At 45.6% G+C, this 18677-nt stretch overlaps 1 protein-coding gene across 1 annotated transcript; it reads right to left on the reverse strand.

The window, feature by feature from the left end:
- Positions 1-1611: 1611 nt before the first annotated feature.
- LOC124043064 (early nodulin-75-like) lies at positions 1612-2427 on the reverse strand. The gene has a single exon (XM_046361235.1). The coding sequence runs from the start codon at positions 2425-2427 to the stop codon at positions 1612-1614; it is 816 nt and encodes a 271-aa protein (XP_046217191.1).
- Between the last annotated feature and the right edge of the window lie 16250 nt (positions 2428-18677).

The raw sequence follows: 18677 nt of genomic DNA on the forward strand, positions 1-18677 counted from the left end.
GTGTGGTGGAGGTTGGAGACGTCAGTGCGGTGTTGGTTTGCGTTCCCTAGTTCTCTGTTGTTGAGGCCGAATGAGAGGATTAGTTTGGTAACCAGGGGTTCTCCTTGGGGTAGGAGGAGTGATATCATCTGGATGGCGTGTTGAATCTTAGCTCCGGGGTAGGCCTCAGTTTGAACCTGTTCGGAGTAGATGAGGGGTAGCTTGGAGATGTTGGAGTCACCCATGATGAAGGGTCTTAGTGGTTTTATTATCCACCGGTTTTTGTGTCCTCTGGATGGGTTCCTTCTGTGGAGGCTATTATCCATCCTTTTGGGAGGTATTAGCTCCGGTGGTGTCCCTAGGGGATCTGAGGGTAGGGTGGATGTCACCGTGGTTTCCGGGACGTGGGTACTGTAGGTAGAGGATTGGGGGGTGGTGGATGACCCAACCGTGGGTGGGTGGTGTTTCTGTTGCCTCCTCTCTTTTGGTGGGGGGTCGAAGGATTTGTGTAGTCTTTTCCCTGGGATCCGAGGGGCTCTTATTTCAACAGGTTTTGTTTGGAGAGGAGAGGTCTGAGCCTGTGGGGGTGGAGAGTTGAGGTTCCGAGGTAATCTGAGTGTTGTCCTGGTGTGGGGTGGTAGCGAGGAGGTTGGATTTTTCCACCTGGGATGCTACATCCATGAGTACTTAGACAGGTGCTGTGGGGGTGGTGGTATTGGAGAGAGTGGTGGTCCTGAGAGTGCAGGTGGGTTGGTGGTGAGTGTCTGGAAGGTGGGGAGGTTATGGTCCATGGCTGCCCAATCGTTGATGATCTTTTTAATGCCCTCTGATGAGGTGGCCTCTCAGAGGCCACCTTAGCACTGGCTGCCTGTGCCTGGTCCTTTGTAATCCTGGTCGGAGTATGATTTCGGGGTGGTTCAGGAGGTTTTGTTTTTACCGGAGGGGGCCCTACCCGTGCCACCCTGGTCAGGGTATGGATCAGTCTCTGGGTCCCCTGGTATGGGAGAGGTAAGTGGCTTGTTGTAGGAGGTGTCCTTGTAGTTTTCTGTTGGATAGGGGAAATATTTTTCTCTGGAGTGGTGGTGTTTGATGATTCCAGGAGAGGGGAAGTAGTATCTTCATTCAGGGGGTATCGTCCCGATGTGGGGTGTCCGTGGGTCCGTGGAGAAGGAGAGGGCCTACTGGTGTGTGTCCTCGGTAGGGTGGTAATCACCCTCGTCCTCAGTGTGAGGTTGGCAGTGGGTGAGTGGTGGTTGGAATTGGCTGTTGTCTCTCGTGGGCCAGTTCCCGTAGAAATTAGGGAGTGAGTCCCAGATGTCCTGTAACAAGTAGTCCCGGAGTGGTTCGCTGAGGAGTTTCTGGGCCCATATGATGCCTAAGTACCAGGCTTCCTGCCAGTCAGGGCAGGATGGAGTGTTGCAGAGTATGGTTTATCTGTGGGATAGTTCCTCCCTATAGTGCTGTTGTAGGATCTGGTGGCTGGTTTGGATCCAGAGTGAAAATGCTGTAGCGAGTGCCGCTAGGGTGGTGTCAGATGCTCCTGATGGTGTGAAGGTGGCCTTGTGGAGGTAGCCAGGAGGTAGCTCGTTGTCAGAGAGGTAGAAACTGATCGTCTCCATGTGGTGTCTAGCTCTAATCAGCTTGGAGAGTGACCGTGGTGTTGAGGTTGGGGGGGATAGGTGGTGCTCCAGTGGTGTAGTGTTCCTCCATTTTGTTATTGGTTGGTGAGACCAGGTTAACCTGGTGGTTAGGGGTGGTGCCCTTAGAGGTCTGCTGATCTGCTGGGCTACCTGTCCTCCTAGGAGTAGTGCTGCGTGTAGGATGTACGGTCCTATGGAGCTGTGTGGTTGAAGGTGTTGATTGGGGTGGGGTAGATAGCTCCATTTGGTCTGCTGGTTGGGTCCGAGACGTAGAATGTCTGGAGAAGGGTTTAAGATGTGTACTCCGAATGAATGGTCTTGGGGTGTGATCTCCATCTCTGTGTGCATGATGTTTGGGAGTATCCGTTGGACGTGGTGGGGTAGAGGGGTGCCTGGCATAGGGGTAGCTCCTATGTTTCAGCCCGCCGTGTCTGTTCCCATTGCCAGAGGGCTGGTGTTCAGGTGGTCTGTCCCTGTATGAGGGGTTGTTTTTCGGGGTGTCTGTATTCCGGCTTGGTCGTCTTGGGGGTGGTGTGGGGTGGTGGTGTTCCGTAGGAGGGGGGAGTAGGGGTGCCAGAAGAGGGGGTGGGGATCTGGGTGGAAGGTCTGAGGTGGTTCTTCTAGGGATCCCGGAGGTCCTGGAGTGGGGTGGTATGAGGTAGGATGTAGAGTAGGGTTGTCTGGTGGGGATGTCATCAGGAGATGTGTTTTTATGCCCCTGGTGTGATGGTGTAGGGGTGTAGTCATCCGGTAGTTTGGTCCTATGGAGACCGTGGAGGGGTGCTGTCTGATGGGAGAGAAGGTCCATTGGTGTGGGATGTTTCCCCCGCTGTGTAGAAGCTTTGGAGAGATGTTCATTATGTGGCGTTTCCATAATGAGACCAGGCTGCCGGTCGGAGCTTTTTTCGTCCGGTCCCTTGGTGCCCCGTCGAGATTGTGGGGCTAGTCTGGATGTAGAGTGGGGGGTCTGGATAGTCCTCGGAGTCCCCCGAGTATGCGTTGTCCCGTAGATCTGCCATGTGTGGTGTGTACCTATGTGAAAACGGTACTTTTCTCTTACCCTTACTTTCAAAGGAAATTGAGTAGCCAAAAGGAGTAACCCCCGAAGTCTGTGTGGAAACTGTCCTCTTTACAGCTGCACGACAGATCTAGGGGCAACCCAGCCACGACGCGTTTCTGCCTTGCTCGGCTTCATCAGGTGGCAGAGAGGAAAAAAAGGGGGATACAAAAAGGAGCACTGGGTTGTAATGCGGTAAAAAAGCCGTATTATGGACCAGAAAATGTAGGATGTGTGTGTGGGTGTGTGTGAGTGGTAGAGCCTCGGTGGTCTAGAAGGTCTATGAAGGTCTGTGGGAGTATCAGCTGGTGTTTAGGTCCCGATGAGGTATCTTTTGAGGGGAGGGCGAATCGCTGGAGCCCGGTCGTTCAGACTCTGTCAATCACCATATTCTTATCGGCAGACTCAACAGCCTCGGTTTTTCGGATGACTGCCTTGCCTGGTTCACCAATTACTTTGCAGACAGAGTTCAGTGTGTCAAATCGGAGGGCATGCTGTCCGGTCCTCTGGCAGTCTCTATGGGGGTGCCACAGGGTTCAATTCTCGGGCCGACTCTTTTCTCTGTATATATCAATGATGTTGCTCTTGCTGCGGGCGATTCCCTGATCCACCTCTACGCAGACGACACCATTCTATATACTTTCGGCCCGTCATTGGACACTGTGCTATCTAACCTCCAAACGAGCTTCAATGCCATACAGCACTCCTTCCGTGGCCTCCAACTGCTCTTAAACGCGAGTAAAACCAAATGCATGCTTTTCAACCGATTGCTGCCTGCACCCGCATGCCCGACTAGCATCACCACCCTGGATGGTTCCGACCTTGAATATGTGGACATCTATAAGTACCTAGGTGTCTGGCTAGACTGCAAACTCTCCTTCCAGACCCACATCAAACATCTCCAATCGAAAATCAAATCAAGAGTCTGCTTTCTAATCCGCAACAAAGCCTCCTTCACTCACGCTGCCAAGCTTACCCTAGTAAAACTGACTATCCTACCGATCCTCGACTTCGGCGATGTCATCTACAAAATGGCTTCCAACACTCTACTCAGCAAACTGGATGCAGTCTATCACAGTGCCATCCGTTTTGTCACTAAAGCACCTTATACCACCCACCACTGCGACTTGTATGCTCTAGTCGGCTGGCCCTCACTACATATTCGTCGCCAGACCCACTGGCTCCAGGTCATCTACAAGTCCATGCTAGGTAAAGCTCCGCCTTATCTCAGTTCACTGGTCACGATGGCAACACCCATCCGTAGCACGCGCTCCAGCAGGTGTATCTCACTGATCATCCCTAAAGCCAACACATCATTTGGCCGCCTTTCGTTCCAGTACTCTGCTGCCTGTGACTGGAACGAATTGCAAAAATCGCTGAAGTTGGAGACTTTTTTCTCCCTCACCAACTTCAAACATCAGCTATCCGAGCAGCTAACCGATCGCTGCAGCTGTACATAGTCTATAGGAAAATAGCCCACCCATTTTCACCTACCTCATTCCCATACTGTTTTTATACTGTTTTTATTTATTTATTTTTCTGCTCTTTTGCACACCAATATCTCTACCTGTACATGACCATCTGATCACTTATCACTCCAGTGTTAATCTGCAAAATTGTATTATTCGCCTTCCTCCTCATGCCTTTTGCACACATTGTATATAGACTGCCCATTTTTTTCTAATGTGTTATTGACTTGTTAATTGTTTATTCCATGTGTAACTCTGTGTTGTCTGTTCACACTGCTATGCTTTATCTTGGCCAGGTCGCAGTTGCAAATGAGAACTTGTTCTCAACTAGCCTACCTGGTTAAATAAAGGTGAAATAAAAATAAAAATGAGATGCTTGTGGGGAGTGTAGAATACCAGCTGGTGTCTGGGTCCCGGTGAGGTGTCTCTTTATGCCAATCCCTATAGTTGGGGTCCAGTAGATCCTTGAGGGAAGAGGTGGTCTGGGTAGAGTCCAGGCTGGAGTCTGTATCCAGTAGGTCAGTGGAGGAGAGGATGTCTCTGTAGGGTTCCAGCTTGAGTCTTTTATCCAGTAGAAGGCTCTTTGGGGATCCGTGGACCCTAATGATGCTGAGAATGAGGGGTGCTCCTCTTATTTATGTGAAATAATGGGGGTGTGGTTTAGGCAAGGGATCCAATCATGAAAGGGCACAAGGTGTGCATGCGGTGTGCACGTGAGAGGCATGCTGGAGTTTGGTCCAATGAGATCTTCCGTTTGTTTTGGTGAGGCGTCTGTTCGTCTGTAAGGTGTATCCGAGCCTCTGTCATAGAAACCAATGCGAAGGATGGAACTTAGCTTTTGGGGTGCTGTTTGGGATGTGGGGGTCCCAGAGGTGTAAGGTCGATTTCGGGTAAGACTAGAAGTCTTAGAGGAGGATCTAATATACTTCTACACATCACAGAAACTCCACGTTTGGCTCATCCTGACCCCTAAGAAAGTAGTGTTTGACCTCTGTGTCTCCATTGACTTGTGTGTTAGCGTCGGGAGCGGTCTGCTCTGGGTTAGGGTTAGGAGGTTAGGGTTAGGGGGTTAGGGAGTTAGGGGGTTAGGGTTAGGGTTAGTTTGTCTAGTTTTGAGTCGGTTGATCCACTTCCATCTCTGACACGTGGATGCCGAAGGGGCGGAAGGGAGGGGTGTGCACTCCACATCATATACGCGCGGGCCGGTGGGGTCTGGGCGCGGCCGGTCAAGGTAGCAGGCCCCATGGTTGCCCACTTGTGGGTTAAAAGACTGTCTGTCAGTAGGTTTTTAGGGTTAGGTATAGTTTTTAGAGTGGTTAAGGTTAGGTTTAGGGTTAGGGTAAGGGATAGTTTTTTTAGAGAGGTTAAGGTTAGGTTTAGGTAAGGGTTTTTAGAGTGGTTAAGGTTAGGGTTAGGTATAGTTTTTCAGAATGGTTTAAGGTTAAGTTTAGGTAGGTCTGTCAACTTAGGATCAGGCAAAACCCTTGAGTTGCGTACCTTATGCAGGTCCGGTCCTCGGTTGGTTGCCATGTGTCCATGTCGAGTGGTATGGTCATGATGTCTAGGTCCGCTATGTCAACGGAAGTGGAAAGCATAGTGCAACCTAGGAGTTTACTCTCTTACGGATCCTTCTTTTTTTAGCTCCATGTTGTCTATGTATCCACTTCAGTGTTCGTCAGTCTGTGGTCCTGGATGTTTTCAATCATGTGTGTGATTAGGAGTTATTCCCTTCCAGGATCCTAATTCCAAATCAACCCATGTCTAGTCGAATCCAGCTGGTCTGTATGGGTATACTCGGCGTAGGATCAGGCAAAACCATCGAGTTGCGTACCTTGTGCAGGTCCGGACCTCAGTCGGTTGCCATGTGTCCCTGTCAAGTGGTCAGTCTATAAACTACCAGTGGTTTGAGCAGACAAAAACCCAGAAGGCGAGCCCTCTATACGGTTGTCATGCATCCGCCCTTGGAGTTCCGTCCTGTGTTTCAGTGGGTGTATGGAGGGTTTAGAAACCGGCAAACCTTCTCTGGCTTACGTATGAAACGTTCGGCAGTAGTAGAAGTTAATTGGGTGTTTCCATCCCCACCATCTCAGTCGTAGGTAATTCAGTGGTTTTGGGTAATAGTGACCAGTGGAGTTACTCCCTTCCAGGATCGTAACGTTTCCAGAGGTATATCATCCCTAGACAGTGAATTTGTTCGTAGTCCAGGTAAAAAAAAGTGGTTCGGTTGTCCAGGCTAAGTGCGGCGGGGTAAGGGATCCCCCGATGGGAAATTATTCCGTGGGATCCAATTCTCCGCCAGACATTATCTGGGCACCCCAGGGATTACACGGCCAATGCGAGTCCTCCAGCCGCAGCGCCATACCCAAAAGCCCCTGTTTTGGAAGATTTAACTGCCCCAACCCGCTAGGACCACTCACGCGCTACTGAACATACTGCCAATCCAATTCTAAACTGGGGTAGATAGTCGTTCAGCACGTTACGTGAGTCTCCCAAGTGTAATGGGGTTGGGGAGGTTGAGCCGATTGGTCTGCCAACAGAACCCCGAAAGGTCCCGAAGGAGTCCGGTCTATCCATATCCTCCTGTCTTCTTGCTTGGTGTATGGAAGGGCCTAATTGCTTAGGGTCTTATCGCTGCGGGGGAGTTTCCAAGGTCGGGGTCCCCAGAGTAGTTGGAGAAAAAAGGTTCTCGTCCGTTGGGGGTGCTGGTGGGTGTCTCCAAAAAATATTTTTTAGAGGGATGGTAGGAGGGATGAGGGGTGAGGGGTTTTGTTTGTTTGAATTTGGTGTATTTGTGCTCTTTTATTGTTTCTTTCCATCAAGGGTCCATGGTCATGGTAACTCTTACTTCCAGAAACATAAAATAAAAAAATGAAAATTATATAAATATATATATATATATTTATTTTCATTTTTTATTTTAATTTTTTTTTTTTTTTTATTTTTATTTTTATTTTTTAATAATGTGTAAGTAAAAGTAACTAAAGGTAAATATTTTTTGAGAGTCCATGGTCACGGTAACTCTATAGTGCTATTAGAGGTCTATTTTTGTGGTCTAAATGACCCCCTATTTTTTATATGGGAGGTGGGGTGTGTAAGGTGCGGGTGCAGTGTATGCCCAGATGGTCTTCAGCTGGCTACTCCTGGCTACTCCTTTGACCTGTAGGTAGGTGCTTTCATTGAATTGGAAGTCGTTGCGGGTGAGTGCTATTTCCAGGAGGCGTAGAAGGTGGCCATCTGGTCTACCTGGTAGTGGGTATTTTAGTAGGTAAGTTTTAACCGCTGTGAGTCCTGCTTCTAATTCAATGTTGGTGTAGAGGCTCTCGATATCCATGGTGAAGAGGAAGTCATTGGTGGTTATTGGTGTGTTGGCGATTTTGTTCAGGAAGTCAGGGGTGTCTTTGATGTAGCTGTTGTGTTTGGAGGCGAGGGGGCGTAGGTGTATGTCAATCCATTGTGAGATACCGTAGGTTTCGCTGCCACAGTCCGAAATGATTGGTCTTCCTGGAGGTACTTTGAATGGGAGGGGCCAGGAGGAGGGGTCTTTATGGATTTTGGGGAGTAGGTAGAAGCACCTGCTCCTAGTGGGTTTGTCCCCTGTGAGGTATTCGCGTTGTTTCTTGGTGATGTGGTTTTTGCGTTCTAATTGTATTAGCTCTCTTTTTATGAGTGCTGCGGATCGGAGGTGGATGGGTGCCTGTATTTTTTGGTAGAACTCTGTGTTTTGGAGTTGTCTGGCTGCTTCGAGAAGGTATTGTTCGGTGTCCATGGTTAGGGTTAGGGTTAGGGTTAGGTTTTGAATATAAATGTGTTTCGTTTCAACTAGTTCGTTTTACGGTGCACAGGCCTATCTCCTGTTTATCCCTCCCATGTGTGATAATCTAATATAATAGGTGTAGTACTTAAAAAGGCCCGTAGATGTCCTCCTAAGACCATAAATAAAACTGAGGTAAACTCAAAGTTGCCTCTTTTTCTGGATGGCAGTACAGAAGTCAATGTGGTGAGAGATCCATTCAACCATAGTGTTGTTAAATGTGAACATAAACGCCATATTGTGCATTTAAATGGTTTTATTGTTTTGTTAAAGGACGGAAACCTAAAAGAGGCAGTGCCAAACTAAAACCAAACAAGACATAAATCTATAGAGAATAAAAATAAATTATGAATAAAACCATGTTCTTCTCCATCCATTTTTCTGTCTGTTAAAACCCATTTTCTAAAACCTCTCGTTCAGGCCATTTGGCGTTATTGTCTGTAGGTGCTGGATCCACTCCCGTTCTACCCTCTTTCGCTGCCCACAGGTCCAGCCTATATGTGCCTGTAACCCTGATATGGTAAGGTGAGTAATGGGATGCTCCTGGAAGTGGGTTATGAGTTCTGTTTGTAGGTGTGCCCTTTTAATGTTATACAGGTGTTGTTTGAGTCTGGTTTCTATGGTGTGTTTGGTTTCTCCAATGGGTTAGGGTTAGGGTTAGGGTTAGGGGGTTAGGGTTAGGGTTAGGGTTAGGGGGTTAGGGTTGGGGTTAGGGTTGGGGTTAGGGTTAGGGTTAGGGTTAGGGTTAGGGTTAGGTTTAGGAAAAGAATTGCCCTTCAAGAGGACCATATACACGGGCACCTGTTCTCTAATTCTATTGCTCCTAAGGATACATAATTTGTTATACGGGAACTTGGGTTTGAATTCAAGTCAGAATCTAGGTCCAGGTTCAGGATTAGGGATTAGAGCTTGAAGTGAGGTTAAAAATCAGGATTATGTTCAGGGTCAGTCAGGATTGGATCTGAGGTTATTGTCAGGGCTGAGGTTAAATTCAGGATCAGGGTTAAGGTTAGGACTAGGGTGGGGATTGCTGCGGTTAAGGTTGTGGTTAAGGTCAGGGTTAGGGTCGCGGTTCTAGTCAAAATTCGGTTTTAGGATTAGGCTTATATGATTGGGGTTAAGGTTAGAGCTAGGATGGGGATTGCTACAGTAAGGGTGAGGTTAAGGTCAGGGTTAGGGTTAGGGTTAGGATTATAGTCAGAATTAAATGAGGTTTTAAGCTTATTAAAATAGACTTAAGGTTGAGATTTGTGGTTAAAATTAGGAATGTGATACTTGGCTAGGGTTAGGAGTGAGATTGCTCAGGTTAAGGTGAGGGTAAACTGGGATAGGGATGGTTCAGGTTTAATGTTCAGATCAAGGTTGGGAGAATTAGTCTCTAATACTTTTCATTGAGACCTGTGGGATTGCAAGTACCCAATTTTTTGATCCAACTTCGCTCCTTGATCTGTCTCTGTTTTAGCGACCACCCTTGGTTAGATTCCAACCCCGCTATTCTTAACTGGGCTACTGGATGAGACCTAAAGTGGGTGTATAGTGTGGTTTTAACTGACTCTTTACTTATATGATATAGGTGTTGTTTGAGTCTGGCTTCCAGGGAGTTCCTAGTTTCTCCAATATACCATTTCCCACATTTCAGACACTCAATTCCATATACAATGTTAGTAGTCTTCAATTGGAATCCCTCCCACACCGGGACCCCTAGACCCGACCATTTATTCTGAATATATTTAACTTGTCTAAAGTGTGGTCCCCGCCGCACCAGCTTCTCCTTGAATCCAGAGTATACCAGCACATCTTACAAATTTTTATTTCGCCGATATGCTGATATTACTCTGAACTGTTGGAGGGTGTCCCCATCCCCCCTTGTCTGCTTAAAATGATCCTTCACTATGGAATTAAACTTCATAGAAGATTGTGAATACGTGGTGACAAATGGGATAATACAGCCATCATTGTTAGTCCTCCCATGTATAGGTTCAGTTGCCACCATAGTGTTCACCTCCGCTCTTATAGTGCGGAGGAAACGTTTTGAGTATCCTCTGGGTCTAAGAGCCTTAAAGAGAATTCCTATAGCCTCATTTACATGTTTTTCCTGTGTACAAATCCTATGAAATCTTATAAGCTGCGACTTTATCAACCCTCTGTAGGTGTGTTTTGGGTGAAAACTGGATTTATGTAAGAGGGAATGAGTGTCCGTGGGTTTAAAATAAACCTTTGTTGCTAATTGCTTCAGGTTATCCCTCCCCTCTACAAAAAATACCTCTGTATCCAAAAATTCTATTCGTTCCGGCTGAACGTTGTATTTAATCGTAATCGACGGATGATGTGTATTCAAAATCCTCACAAATTCCATAAAATCTGAGGCAGAATGTGTCCATAACCCAAATATATCATCTAGATACCGCAAATACAAGGATGGAAGCTTTATGCATTTTGGGAGGGCAGATTGTTCCCATTCTGCCATATAAATATTGGCATATGATGGGGCAAACTTCTTCCCCATAGCTGTACCATGAATTTGGAGGAACCAATCCGAGTTGAACTCAAAGTCATTTCTTGTTAAACTAAGTTCCAATAGTTGTAGCAACGCCCCATCTGGTCTATCTGGGTCTGGATATTTATGGAAAATATTTCTGATTGCTCTGAGACCCAAGTTGGTGTCGATATTAGTATACAAGGAGTCAATATCAATTGAAAAAAACACAGTTTCTTTAGGCACACTAATTCCTTTCAATTTTGTCACAAATTCGTATGTATCCTTAATGAAACTTTGATGTTTCCGTGACAGGGGATTTATGAAATAATCCAAATACTCTGCTATTCTATAAGATTCGAACCACAATCCGATACAATCGGCCTACCACATGGAACCTCTGAGGGAATGGTCCACGTCTCAGGAGGTTTGTGGATTTTAGGCAACAAATAAAATTGTCTGGGGCGTGGGGTATCTGGTCCAAATAGATAAAACATTTGTTTGTCTGTAATGTAATTATTCTCATGAAGTTCCCCTATAATCTCACTCATTTGTCTCTGGGTCTCCTGCTGCAATGAGTGAGTCAGTGGCCTATAATGTTTAGAATTACTCAACTGCCTGTTCGCCTCTATCAGATACTGGGTTTTATCCAAAATGACAATCTTTGATCCCTTATCCGCTGGTTTTATAATTATGTTTGAATTCTTACTTAAGGAATTTAAGGAATTCCGTTCTTGTTTTGTAAGATTATCCTTTCCTGCCATATAGAACCTAAATGTACTAAAGGAAGTAGAGTCCCTTTGAATTAAAGTCTGCATCGTATTAGACACTCCCTGTAGCTTAGGCTCCCAGTGTGATGGACCAATGAATGGTACTCTTTGATTGTCAGTATTATAATTAAAATGGTCAAGTAATTTTAATTTTCTATGATAAGTGTGCAAATCCCTCCTGAGCTCCATACGATCGATCTTAGCGGGTGTCGGAATAAACATAAGGCCCTTCTCCAGAAGTTGCTGTTCTGCCGCTGTAAGTCTAAAAGTAATCGATAGATTCAGTACATTAGAGTGTTGGGGAGTAATATCAATACACTCTTCCCCTCTTAATAGTTTAACTGGTCTAGCCAGTAATTTAAAATGTTTACAGCTGTATCTGGTCTCCAATGTATTGGATCATCCTGCATTGTGTGAAATCTAAGTTTATTCAGGTCTAGTAGTTCCCTACAATTTTTCTGAATATACTGATTCAATTGATTCAGAACATTCTGCTTTTCCCATGAAAGCTCATCCGAAAAGTGTATGATGGGAACATAAACCTGTGCATGAGGAAAAACTTCAGTTGTTTTATTCAGTAGCTGTTGCAACTGCTTGACTGCAGTTGAGTACTGCTGGTTCAAGCCATTGACAAGACCCACTGATAGAACCACCTTCTGTGTGTTTTCCTGTTTCCCCAACTTGCCTATCACTCCTGCAATATGTCTAAAGGTTGCTCCCGGAAAGCTGTCTATCTGTGTGTTAGTGTCCGTAAAGCTAGGAATGCGCGCAAGGTTGGAATCCCCAATAAAAACCACGGGTTTTGTAATCTCAATACTCCAATCATTTATTTTCCTTTCAGTTCTAGAATGACATGTGGGATAAAAAAGTGTATCCCTTTTTACAGGTTCCAGTATTAGTTCTGTCCCAGGTTCCGTTTCTTTTCCGTTTTCCATTGCTACCGTACCCTGCTGGTTATCTTGTTGTGAACCTGTAGTAGAATTGGATAAAACCATGTCATCCATCAGAACAGCCACATTATTCAATGGTAGTATTAGGCTATCCCTGTTATTCCCCGTCATCTCCAATCCCCCCGATGTTAGAAGTACATTTGAGTGCTCTCTACCTGGGATTATCAAGGCTGGGACTTTAGGTGGGGCCAGATTCTCTCTTGGTCGTTGAGTTTGGGGATTAAATATCTCCTTACTCTTCTTTATTGTTGGGGTAAGTCTGAAGCTAGCCCCTCCACTCTTTGCAGGTCCTACTTTCCGAGGGGTGAGACAGGTTTCCCGTAAGAGGGGAGATAGTTGGTTAGTAGGTGAGCTCATAGGGGGAACCACTCTATGGGGAGAAGTAAGCCCCACATGAACCTCCACCTGTACCTCCCTTCCCTGTATGCCCCCAACAAACCCTGTGGTATTGCTGTTGGTAGTCAGGTTATGGTTAATCGGTCTGTCTACCGGAATACTGGAAGACTGTTCCTCAACCCTATTACCCTTTACCGAGTTGTCACTCGATCCCCCTGGAGTATTCCTGCATATTCCAGAGTCCCTATGGGCCTTGGCTCCCATTAAGGCCCTGCCAGTCGGTGACTTGCTAGTCACTGCAGCCGCATAACTGGATTTAGCCTGCTGAGAGGTTATCAGTTTAGTAGAGGCAAGTGGGTCAATGGGTTTTTGCAGCATGTCTTTTAAGGTAGTTACTGAAGAAGATGTAAATTTATGTTTGTATCTGGCCTTTGCCCACATCACCGCCTTCTCTAAAGCTTCCTGGTTATAGGTTGAGGTATTCTGGATGCATAAGGCAATTACCCCGTCATAATGCTCCCTCAGAATATGCATATTATTCTCCATCCACCTGCTGGTGTTAAGTTTTACCTTTGCCAGAGTCTGTTGGTTGGGCGAGGAGGGTTTAATAAAGGCCGCCAATTTATTCACCTGTCTTACCATACCTGCTGGAAAAGAATGATTAACCGCAGAGTAATCTAAGATTTCTGAGTGATGAATTGCTTGTAAAAGCCTTAAAATATCCCTTTGTGAGGGTTATATCATGCAGAGGAGGAATACTCCCAGTTTCTCCAGTAGACTCACCCTGATCATGTAGGTTAACTAGAGCCTGGAAACGATTGTGTACTGGCACTGCCATGGTAAAGAACCAATAGCCGGAACCCTTGCTGGGAAACCCAACTAAAAGAAGGGATCATATAAACGTTAAAATCCCCCCCGTTGTTTTGCTGTGATGTAGTGTTGGTCATAGAGTCTTTTTATTATTGTCCTTAGCTGTGTCTGTGTCTGTGGTTGTATACTGTTTTCTATTTGTTTATAATGTTTGGTGTTTGATAACTGTCTGTTGGCTTCATACATGTATTGATGTTTATCCAGTATTACTATTTTTGAACCTTTGTCTGCTGGTTTAATGATGATGTGTGGGTTATTTTTAAGTTGTTGTATTGCCTGTCTTTCTACGTGTGTGAGGTTATCCTCCCTATCTGTGTGAGTCTGATGATTGTGAAGTGTGTTTTTGTCCATTCTAATTAGTCTCCTGATTCTGCCATCTATCTGGGAGGTTTTAGGTTCCCAGGTAGATGGTAAAGTAAATGGTAGGTGATTGTCCTCTGTGTTGTAGTCAAAATAGTCCAACAGTTTAAGTCTTCTATGGTATTTGTGGGTGTCCCTTTGAAGTTCCTCCCAATCAAATTTGTTTGGGCGAGGGATGAATGTCAACCCTCTCTCCAGGAGCTTTACCTGTGCTGCTGTGGGTATGAAAGATTTGGAAAGATTCATGATATTAGTTGTTGACCGGTCCGCTGCTCCCCTTGGTGGGGGATCTGCACTGGTTATTGGGGAAGGAGAGAGATTGCAAGAAAAGTTATTTCTATCCAGACTGTGGCTTGTGGTTAATGTAAATGTAACTGTCTACACCAGTGTTGAAAGATGAGGTCTGCTGTGGTGGATGTCCAGTGTATGAGATCTGTTGTTGTGTGAAATGTGTCTTGTGGGATCTCTAATAGGGTTGGGAAGTTAGTGGTGATGTAAGCGTTAATGAGCTTAAGGTTTCTCTTCTGCTGTGGCGTAAGAAGAGGTGAATGGCTGATGACAGGAATGTATATTGTTGCGTTTGGAAATGTTTTCTTTGCCTCCTTGTGCATACCTGACAACTGTTTTAGTGATGTTTGGAATGGGTCATGGTCTTTATTGTTCAGGCCCACCGAGATAACAACCGTCGCCGTGTCTGTGTGTATGGGGGTTTTCTCCAGTACTTTTATGAAGTGGTAGAATGTTGCCCCTGGGTAACTGTCTACCTGGATGTTGGGGTTATTGAATGGTGGGATCCGGTTGAGATTTGAGTCTCCTATGATGAGTGTTGGTGTATGTCCCTCAATGTTCCAATCTGCTACCTTGTAGTTCGGCCTAGCCTTGTGATAGAAGGGTTTTTGGGAAGGGTGTGTGGGTATAGGCTGTGGTTGGGGTTGGGGTTGAAGATGGGGCTGTGGTGGGTGTGATGGTGGGTATTTTGAGGCGCCAGTTGTACAGGGACCCTGGACCGGCAGAGGCACAGCTATATTTGTTTTTTGTGGGGGTTCGGATTTGGGAGCTTTGGGGTGTTGCCCATTGTCTTGCCCTTTAGTCATCGTCATGTGCCCCTTGAATTGCCCTGTCCTTGTCTGTACCCCTTGCCTGGCGCCTCCTGTGGGTGAAAGAGGAGCAGATGTAATTATGTCCCTGAGTAATATTGATACATTACTCTGTGCTCCTTTGCAGTTAGTGTTTTGTTTAATAGGTGTAGCTGTAAGTGTACAAGTTTCTGTTTGACTGTTGGCTGTGTGGTGAACCTGGACTATGATAGGGGTGACTGCTTTAGGAGTAGGGGTGACTGCAAGTGTACAAGTTTCTGTTTGACTGTTGGCTGTGTGGTGAACCTGGGCTATGATAGGGGTGACTGCTTTAAGAGTAGGGGTGACTGCTTTAGGAGTAGGGGTGACTGCTTTAGGGGTAGGGGTGACTGCTTTAGGGGTAGGGGTGACTGCTTTAGGGGTAGGGGTGACTGCTTTAGGAGTAGGGGTGACTGCTTTAGGAGTAGGGGTGACTGCTTTAGGAGTAGGGGTGACTGCTTTAGGAGTAGGGGTGACTGCTTTAGGAGTAGGGGTGACTGCTTTAGGAGTAGGGGGGCCCACTGGACTTTTCCATTTCTCCTCTCCAGTTGTGGGGGTTGTAGGGGTTGCTATGTTTCCCTCTCCTTTTTGCTTGGAAAGGGAGGAATCAGCCAGAGTGGGTGTTGGGGGTGGGGAGTGAAGATGTGTTTTGGAAAGAGTCTGTATGTGGAGGTTATAGGTTTCAATCAGGGTTGGTTGTTTTCCCAGTGATAGTGTCCGTAGGTATGATGGTTGATTTTTTGGCAGGGGGCGAGGTTTTGATAGAGGTGGAAACTCCTCTGCTGAGGAGAGAAGGGGCACTGGGTTCGGAATTGGAGTTAGTATCGTTGGTCGGGAAATTTGTAGTGGGGTGTGTTCTATTATTGGAGGTGTATGTGGTTGGTCTCCTATTGTGTTGGTGTGTATAGTTATTTGTTGGGGAGAGGAAGTGGCCTGAGGGGGTTTCAGGGTGGTTTCGACTCTAATGATGGTGGTGGGTGTCAATTTATGTTTGTACCTCTTATGTGCCCAGCCTGTTGCGATTGTCAGTGCCAGAGTGTTGGGTATGTTTATTTGTTGTGTAATAGTGTAGGTGATTGACCGGTAATGTGCCTGTAGTATGTTCATGTTGTTTTGCATCCACTGGTGTGTGTTCTGTGATAATTTTGTTGTGGTGTTATCTGTGGGTGAAGATGGTTTGATAAAGTTGGTGACACGATGCACCTGTCTCATCATGCCAGTGGGGAATGTCTGGTTTTTAAGTGCTTTTTCCACCACCTCCATGTGGTGGGTTGCCTGTCTCCTCATCTGGGGGTTCGTATCGGCCCGGCCGTCTGTATGCATAGGGTTGGATTTGTGGTATCCTATCATATGACCTGGTCTTTAGATTCATTAGTGCCTGCATAGTTACTAAACCCTGAGGCTAAAGTACCTAAATACTGCGCTTCCTAGTTAATACACTTACAATCGGGTTGTTCTCGGTCGAGGAGGACCGGACAGTGTAATTCAAAAAAGCAGGGCAATGCTATATTTAGAAATAGAAGATGTGAAGGCCTGAACAGCACGATACTTTTTGTGCTGCTCAGAGCCAGTCCTTACCGCCTTGTTATTTTGTCTGCCGGGTTTATTGGAGTATGAAGGTAGAGATGAGGTTATGGTTGTTTCTTGATGTTCCCGAATTCCAGGGCTGGGGCTGTGATCCGTTGTTCTTTCGCCGTGTTCTTTGTAGACCGGGTTATTGCGATATGGAGATGGAGATGAGGTGTACCGATTGTTTCTTAGGGTTCCCGAATTCAAAGGCTGGGGCAGTAATCAGTTCTTTCTGGGTCCAATCCTGTTAAAAGATCTGGTCCCACAGGTTTAAAATCCCAATTGCTTCCCCAAGTGTCTTTGCACCTTTAGACAATGAGCTCCCCCTTACCCCTCCACATCTTAATTCTAAAACGTAACTTTTAATTATATTGGTTAAAATCAAAAAGGTGATTAAAAGCCAAGCAATGTTAAAATCCACTGTGAAGTCCTGTTTGCAAAGCCCTGACGTTTCGCAGAACTTTCTGCTTCTTCAGAGGGATCTTTTCCTCGGCCGAGAACCCCGTATCTTTTAAAAATGGGCGCAATTAGGAGGGAGAGACCCAGCCGCTGCGCCCAAATTGGGCGTTTCTATCTTTCTGTTATCTTATTGGTTCAATTTACCCGCGGGAGATACTCAAAGGCGGGAAATGTATGGCCTTACAAGAGCTTATATGTTGAGCTCCTCTTTCCTCTGTTTGCTTTTCCGTTTAGTTTCCAGCCTTTGTTCTAAATTAACCTAACGATATTCCCAGTCAGATCTTCTGTCAGCTAAATATCCTTTGTCATGATAGTCCCTCATTTATCCCAATATTTCCCTCTCTGATACTTTACTTCCCTAACTTTCCCTCCCTATTCTGTCCCCGTCTTGTTACTCTGTTCAATTATATTAGATTTTTCTATTGTTCTGTATTTCCTTAGTTGTTATTTGTAGTTCTATATATGAATACCATTCGATCCCTCTAGCACAATGAGACAAATCAAAGAAATAAAAATTAATAACAGTGTTGGGGGAGAGAAGAGTGAATCAATGTTATATGTTGCTGTGATTCACCAGCGCTATTGCTCTCCCGGTGTGTCCAGATGTGTATGACCCGTGGACAGCGGAGGAGCAACACGCCACACGGGGAACAGAAGCCAGCACCTGAGGGCAGTGCTATGCTTGTAGAGGGACAACCCAGGGATGGCACGGGCTAGGGTTAGGTTTTGAATATAAATGTGTTTCGTTTCAACTAGTTCGTTTTACGGTGCACAGGCCTATCTCCTGTTTATCCCTCCCATGTGTGATAATCTAATATAATAGGTGTAGTACTTAAAAAGGCCCGTAGATGTCCTCCTAAGACCATAAATAAAACTGAGGTAAACTCAAAGTTGCCTCTTTTTCTGGATGGCAGTACAGAAGTCAATGTGGTGAGAGATCCATTCAACCATAGTGTTGTTAAATGTGAACATAAACGCCATATTGTGCATTTAAATGGTTTTATTGTTTTGTTAAAGGACGGAAACCTAAAAGAGGCAGTGCCAAACTAAAACCAAACAAGACATAAATCTATAGAGAATAAAAATAAATTATGAATAAAACCATGTTCTTCTCCATCCATTTTTCTGTCTGTTAAAACCCATTTTCTAAAACCTCTCGTTCAGGCCATTTGGCGTTATTGTCTGTAGGTGCTGGATCCACTCCCGTTCTACCCTCTTTCGCTGCCCACAGGTCCAGCCTATATGTGCCTGTAACCCTGATATGGTTAGGGTTAGGGTTAGGGTTAGGAAAAAAATTGCCCTTCAAGAGGACCATATACACGGGCACCTGTTCTCTAATTCTATTGCTCCTAAGGATACATAATTTGTTATACGGGAACTTGGGTTTGAATTCAAGTCAGAATCTAGGTCCAGGTTCAGGATTAGGGATTAGAGCTTGAAGTGAGGTTAAAAATCAGGATTATGTTCAGGGTCAGGATTGGATCTGAGGTTATTGTCAGGGCTGAGGTTAGATTCAGGATCAGGGTTAAGGTTAGGACTAGGGTGGGGATTGCTGCGGTTAAGGTTGAGGTTAAGGTCAGGGTTAGGGTCAGGGTTCTAGTCAAAATTCGGTTTTAGGATTAGGCTTCTATGATTGGGGTTAAGGTTAGAGCTAGGATGGGGATTGCTACAGTAAGGGTGAGGTTAAGGTCAGGGTTAGGGTTATAGTCAGAATTAAATGAGGTTTTAAGCTTATTAAGATAGACTTAAGGTTGAGATTTGTGGGTTAGGGTTAGGGTTAGGGTTCTAGTCAAAATTCAGTTTTAGGATTAGGTTT

Source organism: Oncorhynchus gorbuscha, linkage group LG09, assembly GCF_021184085.1.
Source record: "Oncorhynchus gorbuscha isolate QuinsamMale2020 ecotype Even-year linkage group LG09, OgorEven_v1.0, whole genome shotgun sequence".
Classification (NCBI taxonomy): domain Eukaryota; kingdom Metazoa; phylum Chordata; class Actinopteri; order Salmoniformes; family Salmonidae; genus Oncorhynchus; species Oncorhynchus gorbuscha.